This window comes from Elephas maximus, chromosome 10 (genome assembly GCF_024166365.1).
Source record: "Elephas maximus indicus isolate mEleMax1 chromosome 10, mEleMax1 primary haplotype, whole genome shotgun sequence".
In the NCBI taxonomy this organism is placed as follows: Eukaryota; Metazoa; Chordata; class Mammalia; order Proboscidea; family Elephantidae; genus Elephas; species Elephas maximus.
This window is the reverse complement of record NC_064828.1, coordinates 29043326-29057273: the sequence shown is the minus strand read 5'-3', so window position 1 is coordinate 29057273 and position 13948 is coordinate 29043326. Positions and strand designations below refer to the sequence as shown.

Genomic DNA, 13948 nt, shown 5'->3' with positions numbered 1-13948 from the left:
GCCAACAGACCAATTTGTTCTTGACCAAATAGACCAAATCACCTGGAGCTGCTATCAAAATCTTCTGAATCTGCCATTTTCCTCTGTCGATGTATTAGAATCACACTGGTTTTTTTTCCCCTGCTTTTATCAATTCTGGGCTATCTGTTCAACTTTAGCATCCTTCTTTTGGAACTAACCCCAAAATGTAACACCACTGCAAGCTAATCTTTAAAAATGTAATCCTATTCCGAGTATCCTAACTATCTGTCACAAACAGGGAAAGGTAAAAAGAATGTAATCTACTGCTTATTTTGTAAATGGAAGTCTTGAAAGTTGAATCGGGGGAAAAATTTTTAAAAGGAGCTTCTACTGTTGTAAATGTTTTAATCAAAGTATTCACTGTAGCTTCTTTCCTTTTTCCTGCTAAGAACAGAACTAATATAAGATTTTTATGTGTCGGCCTGTATCACATACTTATTTAACATAGTGTCTCTAAAAGACCAGTCTGTGAACTGGTGCTGGTTCAGGTGCATCAGAATCACCTGGTTGCTTTAAAATTGTGATTTTAGGGTTCACCTAAGGATTCTGTTTTAGGAGATTTGAAGAAAGTCTCAAGAATCTGTTCTTTAAAAAATTTTCTCAAGTAATTATGAAACAGGCTTTGGAGCTAGTGCTTTAGATCATTATTAATAACTTGGATGCCAACTAAATAAAAATTTTAGCTCAGTTATGATTTATTGAGTGGCATTAATTTCCTTTTATCTGAGCCTCGATGGTGTGAATGCTTTATTCCCCTGCTTGGAGTAGAGTAGAGACACTAGGCTGGAAAAAAACAAGCATAAGAATGGAATATGCACTTATCAGAGGTAAAAACAAAACAAAACAAAAGCATGAGGTCAGGGACTAGGTAAATATTCACACAGAGAAAGGGAGCCCTGGTGGTGTAGTTGTTAAGAGCTTGGCTGCTAATCAAAAAGTCAGCAGTTTAAGTCCCCCAGCCGCTCCTTGGAAACTCTATGGGGCAGTTCTACTCTGTCCTATAGGGTTGCTATGAGTTGAAACTGACTTGACGGCACCTTACAACAGCAATAAAAGTAGAAGAAATTATTGGAGAAAGACCTAAAGTCCAGATATCCAGGTGATTTAATTCAAATTACCAGCTACCAAGTTCTGATTTGCAGGCAAATCCTGATTTAATTGGGATGCAGCTATTCATTCCTTGACTTGGCAGCAATTAATGAATTTGGGTCTGGGTCTATAGGTGCAAATGAAGAGAAGCTTACCTTTCACTTGGGAATAGAAATGGAGGAAAAATAGTCTGATCCTGGTACACTCATTTGTTCTATTCACTTTGACCAATTTTCACATACATCTGAACTTTTCTCAAGCTGGCCTTCATGTCCTTGTTCCGGAGACTGTAGATCAGAGGGTTTACCAGTGGGGTCACTGATGAGTAGATCAAGGTTACAATCTTCTGTACCCCAGCTGGATTTCCAGAGTTTGGGCTGATGTACATCATCATTACACTCCCATAAAACAGAGACACCACAACTAGGTGGGAATCACAGGTGGAGAAAGCCTTACGCCTGCCAGCTGCTGAAGGGACCCGTAACACTGCTCTCAGAACCAGGGTGTATGACCCAATGATAAAGAAGAAGGTGATAAAGATAATAAGAGAACTCAATATAGAACAGGAAAGCTCAATTCCAGGGGCAGGGATGCAGGACAGGGCCAGAAGGGGACCTGGGTCACAGACAGAGTGGTCAATGGTATTGGGGCCACAAAAAGGGAGTTGTGTGATAAAATAGATAGGGACTGGGTAGCAGAGGAAGGCTGTCACCCAGCAGATGGCCACCAAGTTCATGCAGAAATGATTGGTCATGATAGTCGGATAGTGGAGAGGCCTGTAGATAGCTAAGTACCGATCAAAAGCCATGAGGGGCAGTAAGAGGGTTTCAGTGATGCCCATGGAGAAGAAGAAGTAGAACTGAAGGAAGCAGGCAGTGAAAGAGAGGGTTTTAGCTTCAGATAGGAAGTTACCTAACATATTGGGAACAGTAGTATTGATGTAACAGATCTCCAGGAATGAGAAGTTGGCCAGCAGAATGTACATGGGGGTGTGGAGCCTTTGATCCAGCATCACTGCACAGACGACGGCCCCATTGCCCATCAGTGTCAGGATGTAGGTCACAGAAAACAGTATGAAGAGGAGGACCTGGATCTTTCTGGAGCAGGGGAAACTCAGGAGTATGAATTCAGTCACTGTGTTCACTCTTGACATATTCATGGCTTCCTAAGGGGTGAAGAGCAAAAGAGTGACAATGACTCGGACAACCTTATTACTTCTCAGGGGTATTACTTTACGTCTTTTTTTTTTTTTTTTTAGAAATTCCTAATTTCTTCAGGTTATGTTATTTTATTACATAGCTAATAATATTATTCTACTGTTAAAGACTTTTGAACTTTGAGAGTGCTTGATATGATCTGACACTTAGAATCCTTGAACTCTTATTCCTCTTTCAGAATTTTCTCAAAGGATAGGATCCTGTGCAATAAGCATCTTGGAGAAGATTAATAACAGTACTTACAAACATATGTAAGGAAATATGAAAATTATGTATAGAATAAGATATGAAACACCTTTAATATTGGACACATAATTTCAATTACTTGGATGTCTGGAATCAGAAACATAAAAGCTATGCATCAGAGAAGGAGAAGAAGGAGAATGGTAATGAACAAAGTCTTTATGAAATTCACTTTCATTCTGCATCAGAGTTAGAGTTATACTATTATTGGTTTTAAGGTGATCTTATACCCCATTCAAAACAATGTCAAATATTCTGTCCTTTCTTTAGTGTTCATCAAGCCTGTTAATGCAGGAAATCTTTGAACATCCAAAAACCAGTTGAGTTGGTTCTGACAGCTGGCAGTCCCATGTGTTGCAGAGTAGTACAGCTCCACAGGGTTTTCACGGCTATGATCTTTTGGAAGCAGATCACCAGGACTTTCTTCCAAGACAGCCACCTTTCAATTAGTAGGTGAGAGCTTAACAATTTGCACCACCCAGGGACACTTTTTGAACACCTAGGCATCTACATGACGGCTTTCTATTTGATTCTGTATTTCACCAGCTAAATTAAAATATCACTCTTAAGCCTTGATCTAAGTTACAATTCTCCTTACAGGTAAAAAAAAAAAAAAGTGAGGAATAGATGTGGTATTTAATTTTAAAATTTTTGCCTAAGGTGTCAAAATTTCTAGAAAGCTCCTACTCATCTGATTTAGAGATGGATGCAAAGGATTACAAGTCTCAAGCATACACAAGCAGAGACCCCTGGGACAAATGACAGGGCCCTAAACTGTCTCTCCAGATAAGGATTCCCTCCGTTACTCTCATCACATTATGGGTGTGGGAAGGTGGATTGGTATTGAGAAGTAGAGGGAAAGCTGGGAAGTCATTGTAATTTTGGAGTATAAAAAAATCTTCATGAAAGCTTCCTTCTCAGACTTCGACTTTGTCTAGAACATTATCTGACTTTCGTTGTGAGAGGGGCAAAACAAGGTCATCAAAATCTCCTGAGATTCCGTAGCCAATAGTTTGGTCTTATTTTACTTTCTGGATCCCCTAAATGGGCCTAAGTGATCCCAGGTGACATGATTGAGTAATATTTATTTAGGAAAATATAAGCCCAGAATACAGCTCCAGACACTTATACTTGTTTTTTATATTCTAGCTAAGAATATTTATTAATGTATTAGTTATAAAATGTGTTACTGTCCACATCACATAATGCCATACTTTTAAGGATGATCTTGATTATTGCAATTGGAGACACAATGGGATGGGAGAGGTTCAGAACTTTTCAAGGCAAACTTCACTGTAAGGCTCCTCTTCAGTCCATTGATAGATTGTCTCTGGTGTGGCAAAGCTGTGAGTGTGTCCTCTGTAGCAGGAAATCAGAGTACCCAGGAAGCTAAAAAAAAAAAAAAATGAGCAAAGAATAAGAAAAGCAAGAAGAAATATTTGGTAACTAATGTGTATGAGCATTCTGATGGCTTCACAAACCACATGGAAATGTATTTCACCAATTTGGAATGCTCAATCAGCTCATTGCTCTCCCATCTTTCAGTGGCTATCATCTGTTCTTAGGCACAGCCATACATGCCAGACGGGGAGAAATGAAAATTATTACAGCCCTGCTCCTCATCATCCCTTTCCCAAACCTTTCCAGATGACACTTTGCCAATGTCTCTGTTCCCCTAAAGAATTAGTTCTGATTGGTAAATAAAGACAGCTCCTACATGCTATTGAAGTTTCTTCCTCACCCTCATCTCTCCTGAGTTTCCCCAGCCCTCTTAGTTTTAAACATGAGTCTCCTTACATTCGTTCATGCGGCCTGAGGATGCTGTTATTTTTACAGTCACACAATAGAAGGCTAGCTAAACAGCAAGCCTAAGAGCTGTCATATACTTGTATCTCTTCTGAACCCATCTCCACATAGAACTGGCAGGTCTGACTTGTAATCTTCTGTTTTTACTGCAACGAATGGCAGGCAGGATGGGAGGCATAGCATCCTTGGTAACCAGCAGCCAGAGAAGGGACTTACATGGCTGTACACTCAGTGTTGGTTTGTGGGGAAAGTGGCATATTTGCTCTACGACAGTCTTATCTATGTATACTCTGAAAGTCATGTCTTATGCATCCTAAGGGATATAGTCTCCTAGGAATTCTAAAAGTGGGACTTTATGCAGGAAGATTGTCAGTCATACCCCAAAGGTTCTCTTCCCTCTGGAGCCCATTAATTGGCTCTTGGGACTCAGTATTTCCACTGATGATCACATCACTTCATGTTATTTTGGGGCAGATGTTTATTTTGGTTCTGTTGAAAAGTTGCTGTTTTGATGGTGCAAACACCAGCAGCACTAGCTTATTTAGAACACTTGGTTATGTTGTTCTTCCTGTTCTCTCGCATTCGATTTTATTCATTTTTGAGTCTGTAAATTTTGGACTCTCTTATTTGTTAATACCAGAGTTGACACTAGAGTTATAATTTTCTTTCCTATTGACTCGTTCAACAGCTTGTGGGGGAGCTACTTCCTTTACTTTGGTGAAAGGCTTTCTCTTCCAGGTCATTTCTGTGCTTCTAGGCAAGAGAACTGAAGCAAGAGTAAAAAGAAAGCGTAGCTCTGTCGTGAGGAATCTCACGATGTAAACTGTAAGGGAAATTGGGGGTAGGATGGGAACTATTATAATCGTGTTCCAAATTACATGGCTTCCTCAAGAAAATGTGTGAAATCATAATCCTCTTGCCACTGCTGCTTAGTAGATATTCTGCTTTGGCAGTGATATTGTGGAGCTTACGACATGTTTCCTGTGATTAGTTCTATCAGTGGAGCAAATCCTGTTAGGTTAATTCTAAGCTACCTGGAATAAAAACGCAAAAAAACAAACTTCTCTTTAAATAGAGTGCGACTTTTCAGTAGTAAAAATATTTTTTCTTCCATGACTGAATCCAGAGACTCTTGGAAAGTCCAAATCCCCCAAATACCTGCCTTATGTCCGATAGTCATGATGTTCAAAATGCCATTGTTGTAATTTCTTTGAGTTCAGATTAGTGGTGATGAAACACCAACAATTTATTTAATACTTACTATGTGCTTTGTGTTTATTATCTCATTAAATCCACAGAACACTATGGCATAAATGGAATATAATATGTCTTGTTGCAATATAATATTTAATCAATTTTAGTTAATTTCTACCCAGGTGGCTTTTTAAAAGAAAGGAATGTGGGTGTGGTCTCATCCTGTGTTAATGTAGAGGTTGGAAATTCCTAAATGTGAATGCAGTGATTTCCAATTCTCTCTGTGTATTAGAATCTCCTGAGGAACTTTTAAAAAATAGCCATGCCTAGGTCCCACACCAATTCTGAATCAATTGATTGAGAAGCACTGCTCAGGTGAAGGGAGATGTCAATGAAAACTCCCATGTGTGGTTGGGATTACTGTAACTGTCCCTGCATGGACTTGTAACATGAAACCTGTCTCCAAAATTGGAGGGCACCAGGAGACCAAAGAAAGAGGAGGGCAGCTTCAAGGTGGCAGCAAGGGAGTTTATTAGGACAACTTACAGCAAGACCAAGCAGATCTCCAGGCCCCACAATGGGAGGGCAGAGGTTTTATAGTGGTGGTGAACAATAGTGGCTACACACCACGGATGCCTTAGGCTTACCTAAGGCTGCCTCAACAAGAATCACATAAGAATAACTTAGCAAATGGCAGTGAACTCCTGGAAAGCATGAGGGCGGTCATGTTTGGCCTTGCAAAGCATGTGCCCCTTCAGGGCGCCCCTTGATGTTGGCTGTTACAATCTGGCATGTTCCTCTTCATTCGCAAGTTCCCTTAGGTCTGGGAAAGGAGGTGTTACACCTTTGCAGTTAAGAACAGACAGGGTTGTTGTAATTGGAGGCACTGACTACACCAGCAATATAGACAAACACAGCAGATAAACCCTATATGCAGGAAAAGATCAAGACCCAACAAAAAACCTTGTCAGCTAGAGGGAAAAGAGGAAAACCAGGCTACCACAGTAGACCAGCCATCAGGTGTCTTCAAGGCCCCTATCTGTTATACCCTAATTAGTTAAAGAGACTTTAATACCCCCTCCCATGTCTCCCACAGCTGCCCAATCAGTTCCATTCAGGCATTTCACGCTCCAAGGCACTCCTTTGGTACTTGAGAAGGGGTGTTGTCCACAGACTCAGCAGCTGTTTTTGTTGTGGACTACTGCGAAGCTATGTTCACACTCTAGGAAGACACTGGCAACCCCAAAAGGAAGAAAGCAGAGTAGGGCATACCTACAGTAGGAAAAACAGGGGTTTAGTAAGTACTAAGTGGGGTAAATCTTCCCCTTCAATTAAGATCACACTAGTGGCTCCCATTCAGGCGGTGAGAACAGCGGCTGATTTAGGCATTTTTTACTGGCTACTGGGTTTTGGGGAGTGTACCATATGTAGTCCCCTGAGGAGGTCACTTAAGGGGTTGTGAGTAAAGTCACCTGCCAGAAAAGAAGACCCATTTTTGATTTTCATGATACAGCCATCATTCCTTTCCATGTAAAGTGTGACTCTTGAGGTCCTATGCACAGTAGGACTGTGGGCTCCCACATTAGGTTGATCAATACATCTGCCTCCAGGGGTTGAAGTAACCAATCCACCCTGGCGCCCATGACAGGTGCCAATAGATGGTTGCAGTTCCAAACACCAGGTCCTGAGGTGTCCAGAGGACCAGGCAGTTTGGTCTGCTAAAAATCTTGGTGAATATACTTCTGGAGTCTGTGATGTCACTCATATTGTTGGAGGGTCACTTGGGGCTACTTCTCTGGCATATGGGGTTAAAACCTCAATTATTGCCTAATTTGTCAACCTCAAAGCCTCAAATAGCACCTTGGTCCACCTAGCCAGGGAAGCCTTACCTATAAGTGTTTGTATTTGTTGTTTTAGGACTCTGTTCTTCCTTTACACCAGGCCTGTGCCCGGGGGTTGTAGAGCAGGTGGTAACGCCATTGTACTTTGTTCTTGGCTGTCCATTTGCACACATCGTGACCTGTCAAGTGTGTACCTTGGTCACTATCAATATTTTGTGGTATTCCGTACATAACGCTCAATTTTTTGTAATCCTTTTATTGTAGAAGCCTGGTTTGCTCATTTACACAGGACCCCTGTGTCAAGCTGGTAACAGTGTCCACACAAACAAGAGTGTATTTTGCTCCTTCACTGGGGGGTAGGAGCCCTATATAATCTACCTGCCAGTCTGTCACTGGTTGTGACCCCTTATGGATCTTCCCGGGATCCTCATGGGTCAGATGTCTTGGGCATTGACATGAGCTCATGGAGCAATTTTGTACAACAACCACTAAATCACTGCACTTCACTGTTATACCTGTCTCTTTAGCTATTTTCCAAAAAACACAGTCACAATGTTATCCACTTTTCTGATGAATCTAGTGAGCACATTTCCCTTTGGGATGCACCATTCTAACTTGTGCTGTGGCGTCTGGTTCTTGGTTTCCCAGTGGGGAAAAAGGTGAATGGACTGCTGATCATATGACCCTTAAGAACTTGACCAATGCTTCTGGCCCCTGTAACTTTTGGGGATCCACGGCCCATCCTCTCCCCTCTAGGTGGATGATTAGGGTATCTAAACCCAAAACACAACCCAATGCTGTCGAGTCGATTCGGACTCTTAGAGACTCTATAGGGTACTAAAAGAGGAAAACATCTAGACACTAATATAAGAGAAAAACATCAAAAGCAGTTAACAAGACATCATAGATGTAATGAAACCAACAGGTAATAGTGGAAAAGGTAAGAGTCTGATCCTTAGCAACTATACCATAGCAAATGGTGGGACTATGTAGTTACCCTTAGCATAGCTCCTGGAACATCCACTGCTATCCATTCTAGGTGAAGGCAAAGTGGTCTTGAGTGGATAGGGCTAGAGGGATGCTAAAGAATGCATCGGCCAGGTCCAATGCAGCAAGATAGGAGCCCAGGTCTCTACTCAGTGTCTCCAACAAGGAAATTATGTTTGGAACTGAAGCATGTATAGGAGGAATCATATTGTTAAGTTCTTTATAGTCCATGGTCATGTGCCAGCACATAGCTGGTTTCTTCACAGGCAACACAGGGCTGTTAAAGCACTGTGGGCTGCCCAGAGGATTCCTGCCATTTTCAAATCCAAAATGGTTTCACTGATTTCCTCATGTCCTCTGGGCAACTTATATTGCCTCATGTCTACCACTCTTGGTGGTAGTGGCAGGGTCACTGGTTCCCATGCCATATTCTCCCTCAAGACAGCTTTTTCCAACTTCACCTGCAGTCAGAATTCTCTGACAGATGTTGTCAAAGTCAGTCCCATGAGGACATACACCCCTAGAATGTATTCTGGTATTGGGAATTACAAACTTGACACAGTTGAGGGGGAGTATGTCCTAGTTGTAGGGTCAGGAGCACCTGACGTACACAAATGGACTTTTCACCCTGCCCATCAATTGTTAAGGGGGCCCTTGAAACCATTCAGGGTCTCCAAAGATAAGGGTATACTCTGCCCCTGTATCGAACAGAGGTAGAACGTTCTGTTTGTTTGTTTTTGTCCAATGTACTGTGACATCTACACAGGACCTCAGGTTCCACTGCAGGGCCCTGATCTGCAGGTTACCTCAGTCCACCACTAGTTCTAGGTATTGGTGGTATCCAGCCAGTTTCAAGGGGCACTTCCTCATGGTGGGCCGTGCAACCCAGAGGTCAGTATAGTTGTTCTGGCTTCAGATTCTTCCAAAGGCTTTCCAAAATTGCATTCATTTTTTAATCTATCTTTTCCACTGCTGTCATGGTAGTCGCTAAGTCTACCCACATCTGCTTTCAGATTACTTTCAAGGGGCCCTTGAACAGTTGTCTAACAGGGTTTTCAGCCTTTCTTTTCTGTCTTCCCACGGTTCACAACCCCTTCTCTCCAGTCCTCTCTGTTTCAACCAAGTTGGCTATGGCTTGTCCCAGCTGGTAGACCATCTGGCCCACTAAGGGACTAACCATAGCCACCAGCGTGCTGTACCAGGAAGTTGGGGATGCCTGTAGGATATTTGGTTTCATTCCTGCAATAAAGAGTTCATTGTCAGAGGTGGAACCAAGGTGGCGGAATAGGCAGACACTTCCGGAGAGCCCTCTTTACAACAAAGACCTGAAAAAACAAGTGAAATGAGTACATTTATTACAAGCTAGGAACCCTGAGAATCAAAGGCAAGCTTAAAAAATGAACTGAGGCGCAAGGGGAGGAGGAGACAGTTCAGAAGGGGAGAAGAGTTACCAGACTTGAATTGCAGGGAGCCCTCAGGCACCATTCCCAGGAGTGGTGGTGGCAGCCTGGTACTAGCATTCGGTCGCAGTTTCCTCAGGGAGAAGCAGCCACCCATACAGCCTACTCACACTTCCGGAACCAGAGAAGAACAGCGCTCTTCGCAAAAGCTAAGTACTTGCATATATTCTACTGTGCCTGCCCACTCCCAAGCTGGCTTCAGCGGCTGACTTTCCTGGGGCTGAGATAGGCCCTGTTGAGCATCTACAGCCATCCTCCTGGCCTTGATAAGGAATAAATTTGCTATTAGGGGAAAAGATAAATTGCCAGCTCCACTACCCGGGGTGCTCAGGACAGAAGAGGCTCCTGCCCAGGCATAAATGGTCCATGGACTTTGAGTGCATTTCCCCTCTGCATGGACTTGTGTGGTCCTATTTCAGGAGAATAGGTCCTTGTTGGTAGACTCCAACTGTTACAGCTGTGTGGCGGAGAGGTGGGTGTTAGATGTTTGACATTGTTTTGCCTATTAAATGGGGTCCTCACCTACCCACATCAAGGGTCTAAGGACTGGTAGCTCTAACGAGGTCACCTAGCCACCTGCGACAGGGGTCCAAGGATAACTGGTACCTCCCAGTCCTTACAACCAAAAATATTGGGTGCCCATAGTCTGTCTGCAGAACCCACCCACCTGTATGCTCTAGGAAACAGGGACACGCTTTCCTCAGAGACACGTGGGGGATGATTCTCACCCCCCGCCTGTTCAGAGTGTGACCCCTTGCTGTAACCAGATACCGGTACCTACACCAATCACCGCTTGCCCCTCTAAGATGGTAGGACAGAGCCTGTACCACGCACATGATGATCAGGTACCTGGGCACCTCAGCTGAATTCATACAAGAAAGGTGAATGCACTCCTAGATCTGTTATGCCTGATAACAGATCTAGCCTTCTCAAGACAGGACATCAGAGCTCCAAAGGCAAAAATAATGAGACTAACTCAGTCAAGCAACCCATCTGGGCATATCAAAATGAAATAAAGCAAGAAGTAAGACACAGTAAGCAAACATAAAATCGACTAATACAATAACTTATAGATGGCTTGGAGACAACAGTCGATATCAAGTCACATAAAGAAACAGATCATGATCGCCTCAACAAGCTATCAAAACAAAGAATTAAGGGATCTTCTAGGTGAAAGTGCATTCCTGGAATTACCAGAGGCAGAATACAAAAGATTAATATACAGAAACCCTCAAGATATCAGGAAGGAAATGAGGCAATACGTAGAACAAGCCAAGGAACACACAGATAAAGCAATTGAAGAAATTAAAAAGGTTATTCAGGAGCATAAAGAAAAATTTATTAAGCTGGAAAAATCCATAGACAGAGAGCAATCAGAAATTCAGAAGATTAATGATAAAATTACATAAGTAGACAACTCAATAGAAAGTCAGAGAAGCAGATTTGAGCAAGAGGAAGGCAGAATTTCTGAATTTGAAGATAGAGCACTTGGCACTAACATATTTGAAAACAAATCAGGTAAAAGAATTTTAAAAAGTGTAGAAACCTTAAGAATACTGTGGGACTTTATCAAGAGAAATAACCTATGAGTGATTGGAGTACCAGAACAGGGAGGGATAACAGAAAATACAGAGAGAATTGTTGAAGATTTGTCGGCAGAAAACTTCCATGATATTGTGAAAAATGAGAGAATATTTATCCAAGATGCTCATCAAACTTCACATAAGGCAGATGTTAAAAGAAAGTCACCAAGATGTGTTATAATCAAACTTTCCAAAACCAAAGATAAAGAGAGAATTTTAAGAGCATCTTGGGGTAAATGAAAAGTCACCTACAAAGGAGAGCCAATAGACTAAGCTCGGGCTACTCGGCAGAAACCATTCAGGCAAGAAGGCAATGGGATGGCTTATATAAAAAATTGAAGGAAAAAAACTGCCAGCCAAGAATCATATATCTAGCAAAACCGTCTCTGAAATATGAAGGTGAAATTCGGACATTTCCAGATAAACAGAAGTTTAGGGAATTTTTAAAAAACCAAACTATAACTACAAGAAATACTAAAGGGAGTTCTTTCGTTAGAAAATCAATAATATCAGGTATCAACCCAAGACTAGAAGACTGGGCAGAGCAATCAGAAGTCAATCCACACAGGGAAATCAAAAAATAAACAGAGATTAAAAAAAAAGTTCAAAACAGAGTAACAGCGATGTTATTATGTAAAAGAAGACAACATTAAAACAATAAAGAGAGACTAAGAAATGTAGTCATAGATCTTCCACATGGAGAGGAAGAAAAGGCGATACAAAGAAATGAGTTAGGTTTAAATTTAGAAAAATAGGGGTAAATAAGAAGGTAACTGCAAAGGAGAAAAACTATCCTACGCATCAAAATAAAATACAAGAAAAAATAGAGAGTCAGCAGTAATAAAATCAACAACAACAAATATGAGGAAAGGACAATATATAAAGATAATCTACTCATCACATAAAATTAAGTGGGAAAAAGGAACTGCCAACAACGCACAGAAAAAGACAACAAAATGATAGCACTAAATTCATACCTATCCACAATTACACTCACTGTAAATGGACTAAATACACCAATAAAGAGACAGAGAGTGGCAGAATGGACTAAAAAACATGATATATGTATATGCTGCCTAGAAGGGAAACACACAAGCTGAAACTCAAAGGATGGAAAAAATATATCAGGCAAACAACAAACAAAAAAGAGCAGGAGTGGCAATATTAATTTCTGACAAAATAGACTTTAAAGTTAAATCCACCATAAAGGATAAGGAAGGACACTATACAATGATTAAAGGGCCAATATACCAAGAAGATATAAACATATTAAATATTTATGTACCCAATGGCAGGGCTGCAAGATACATAAAACAAACTCTACCAGCATTGAAATGTGAGATAGACAGCTCCACAATAATAGTAGGAGAATTCAACACACCACATTCGGTGAAGGACACAACATCCAGAAAGAAGCTCAATAAAAACACGGAAGATCTAAATGCCATGATCAACCAACATGACCTCATAGACATATACAGAACACTCCACCCAACAGCAACCAAGTATACTTTCTTTTCCAGTGCAAATGGAATATTCTCTAGAATAGACCACATATTAGCTCATAAAGCAAGCCTTAGCAGAATCCAAAACATTGAAATATTACAAAGCATCTTCTCTGACCATAAGGCTGTAAAAGTGGAAATCAATACCAGAAAAAGCAAGAAAAAGATATCAAACACTCGGAAACTGAACAATACCCTGCTCAAAAAAGACTGCTTTATGATGGAATAAAGAAATTCAGAGAATCCAGTGAGAATGAAATCACTTCCTACCAGAACCTTTGGGAGACAGCTAAAGCAGTACTCAGAGGTCAATTTATATCAATAAATGCACATATACAAAAAGAAGAAAGGGCCAAAATCGAAGAATTATCCCTACAACTTGAATAGAAAGAGAGCAACAAAAGAAACCCTCAGGCACCAGAAGGAAACAAATAATAAAAATTAAAGGAGAACTAAATGAAATAGAAAGCAGAAAAACAACTGAAAGAATTAACAAGACCAAAAGCTGATTCTTTGAAAAAATCAACAAAATTGATAAACCATTGGCCAAACTGACAAAAGAAAAGCAGGAGAGGAAGCAAATAACACAAATAAGAAATGAGATGGGCAATATTACAATAGACCCAATTGAAATTAAAAGAGTCATATCGGATTACTATGAAAAAATTGTACTCTAACAAATTAGAAAAACTAGAAGTGGATGAATTCCTAGAAACACACTATCTACCTAAACTAACACAAACAGAGGTAGAACAATTGAATAGACCCACGATGAAAGAAGAGAATGAAAATTTAATCAAAAAACTTCCAACAAAAAAAAAAAAAGCCCTGGCTCAAATAACTTCACTGCAGTGTTCTATCAAACTTTCAGAGAAGAGTTAACACCACTATTACTAAAGGTATTTCATTCTATGAAGCCACCATATCCCTGATACAAAAACAAGGTAAGGATGCCACAAAAAAAGAAAATTACAGACCTATAGCCCTCATGAACACAGATGC

At 40.9% G+C, this 13948-nt stretch overlaps 1 protein-coding gene across 1 annotated transcript; it reads right to left on the bottom strand.

The window, feature by feature from the left end:
* Positions 1–1324: 1324 nt before the first annotated feature.
* On the bottom strand, positions 1325–2269 carry LOC126084512 (olfactory receptor 11H6-like). The gene has a single exon (XM_049899126.1). It carries the CDS (start codon positions 2267–2269, stop codon positions 1325–1327), a length of 945 nt encoding a protein of 314 aa, XP_049755083.1.
* Between the last annotated feature and the right edge of the window lie 11679 nt (positions 2270–13948).

Coding starts and splice junctions, on each gene's coding strand:
- LOC126084512 (XM_049899126.1), bottom strand. CDS start 2,269: ATGAATATGTCAAGAGTGAACACAGTGACTGAATTCATACTCCTGAGT.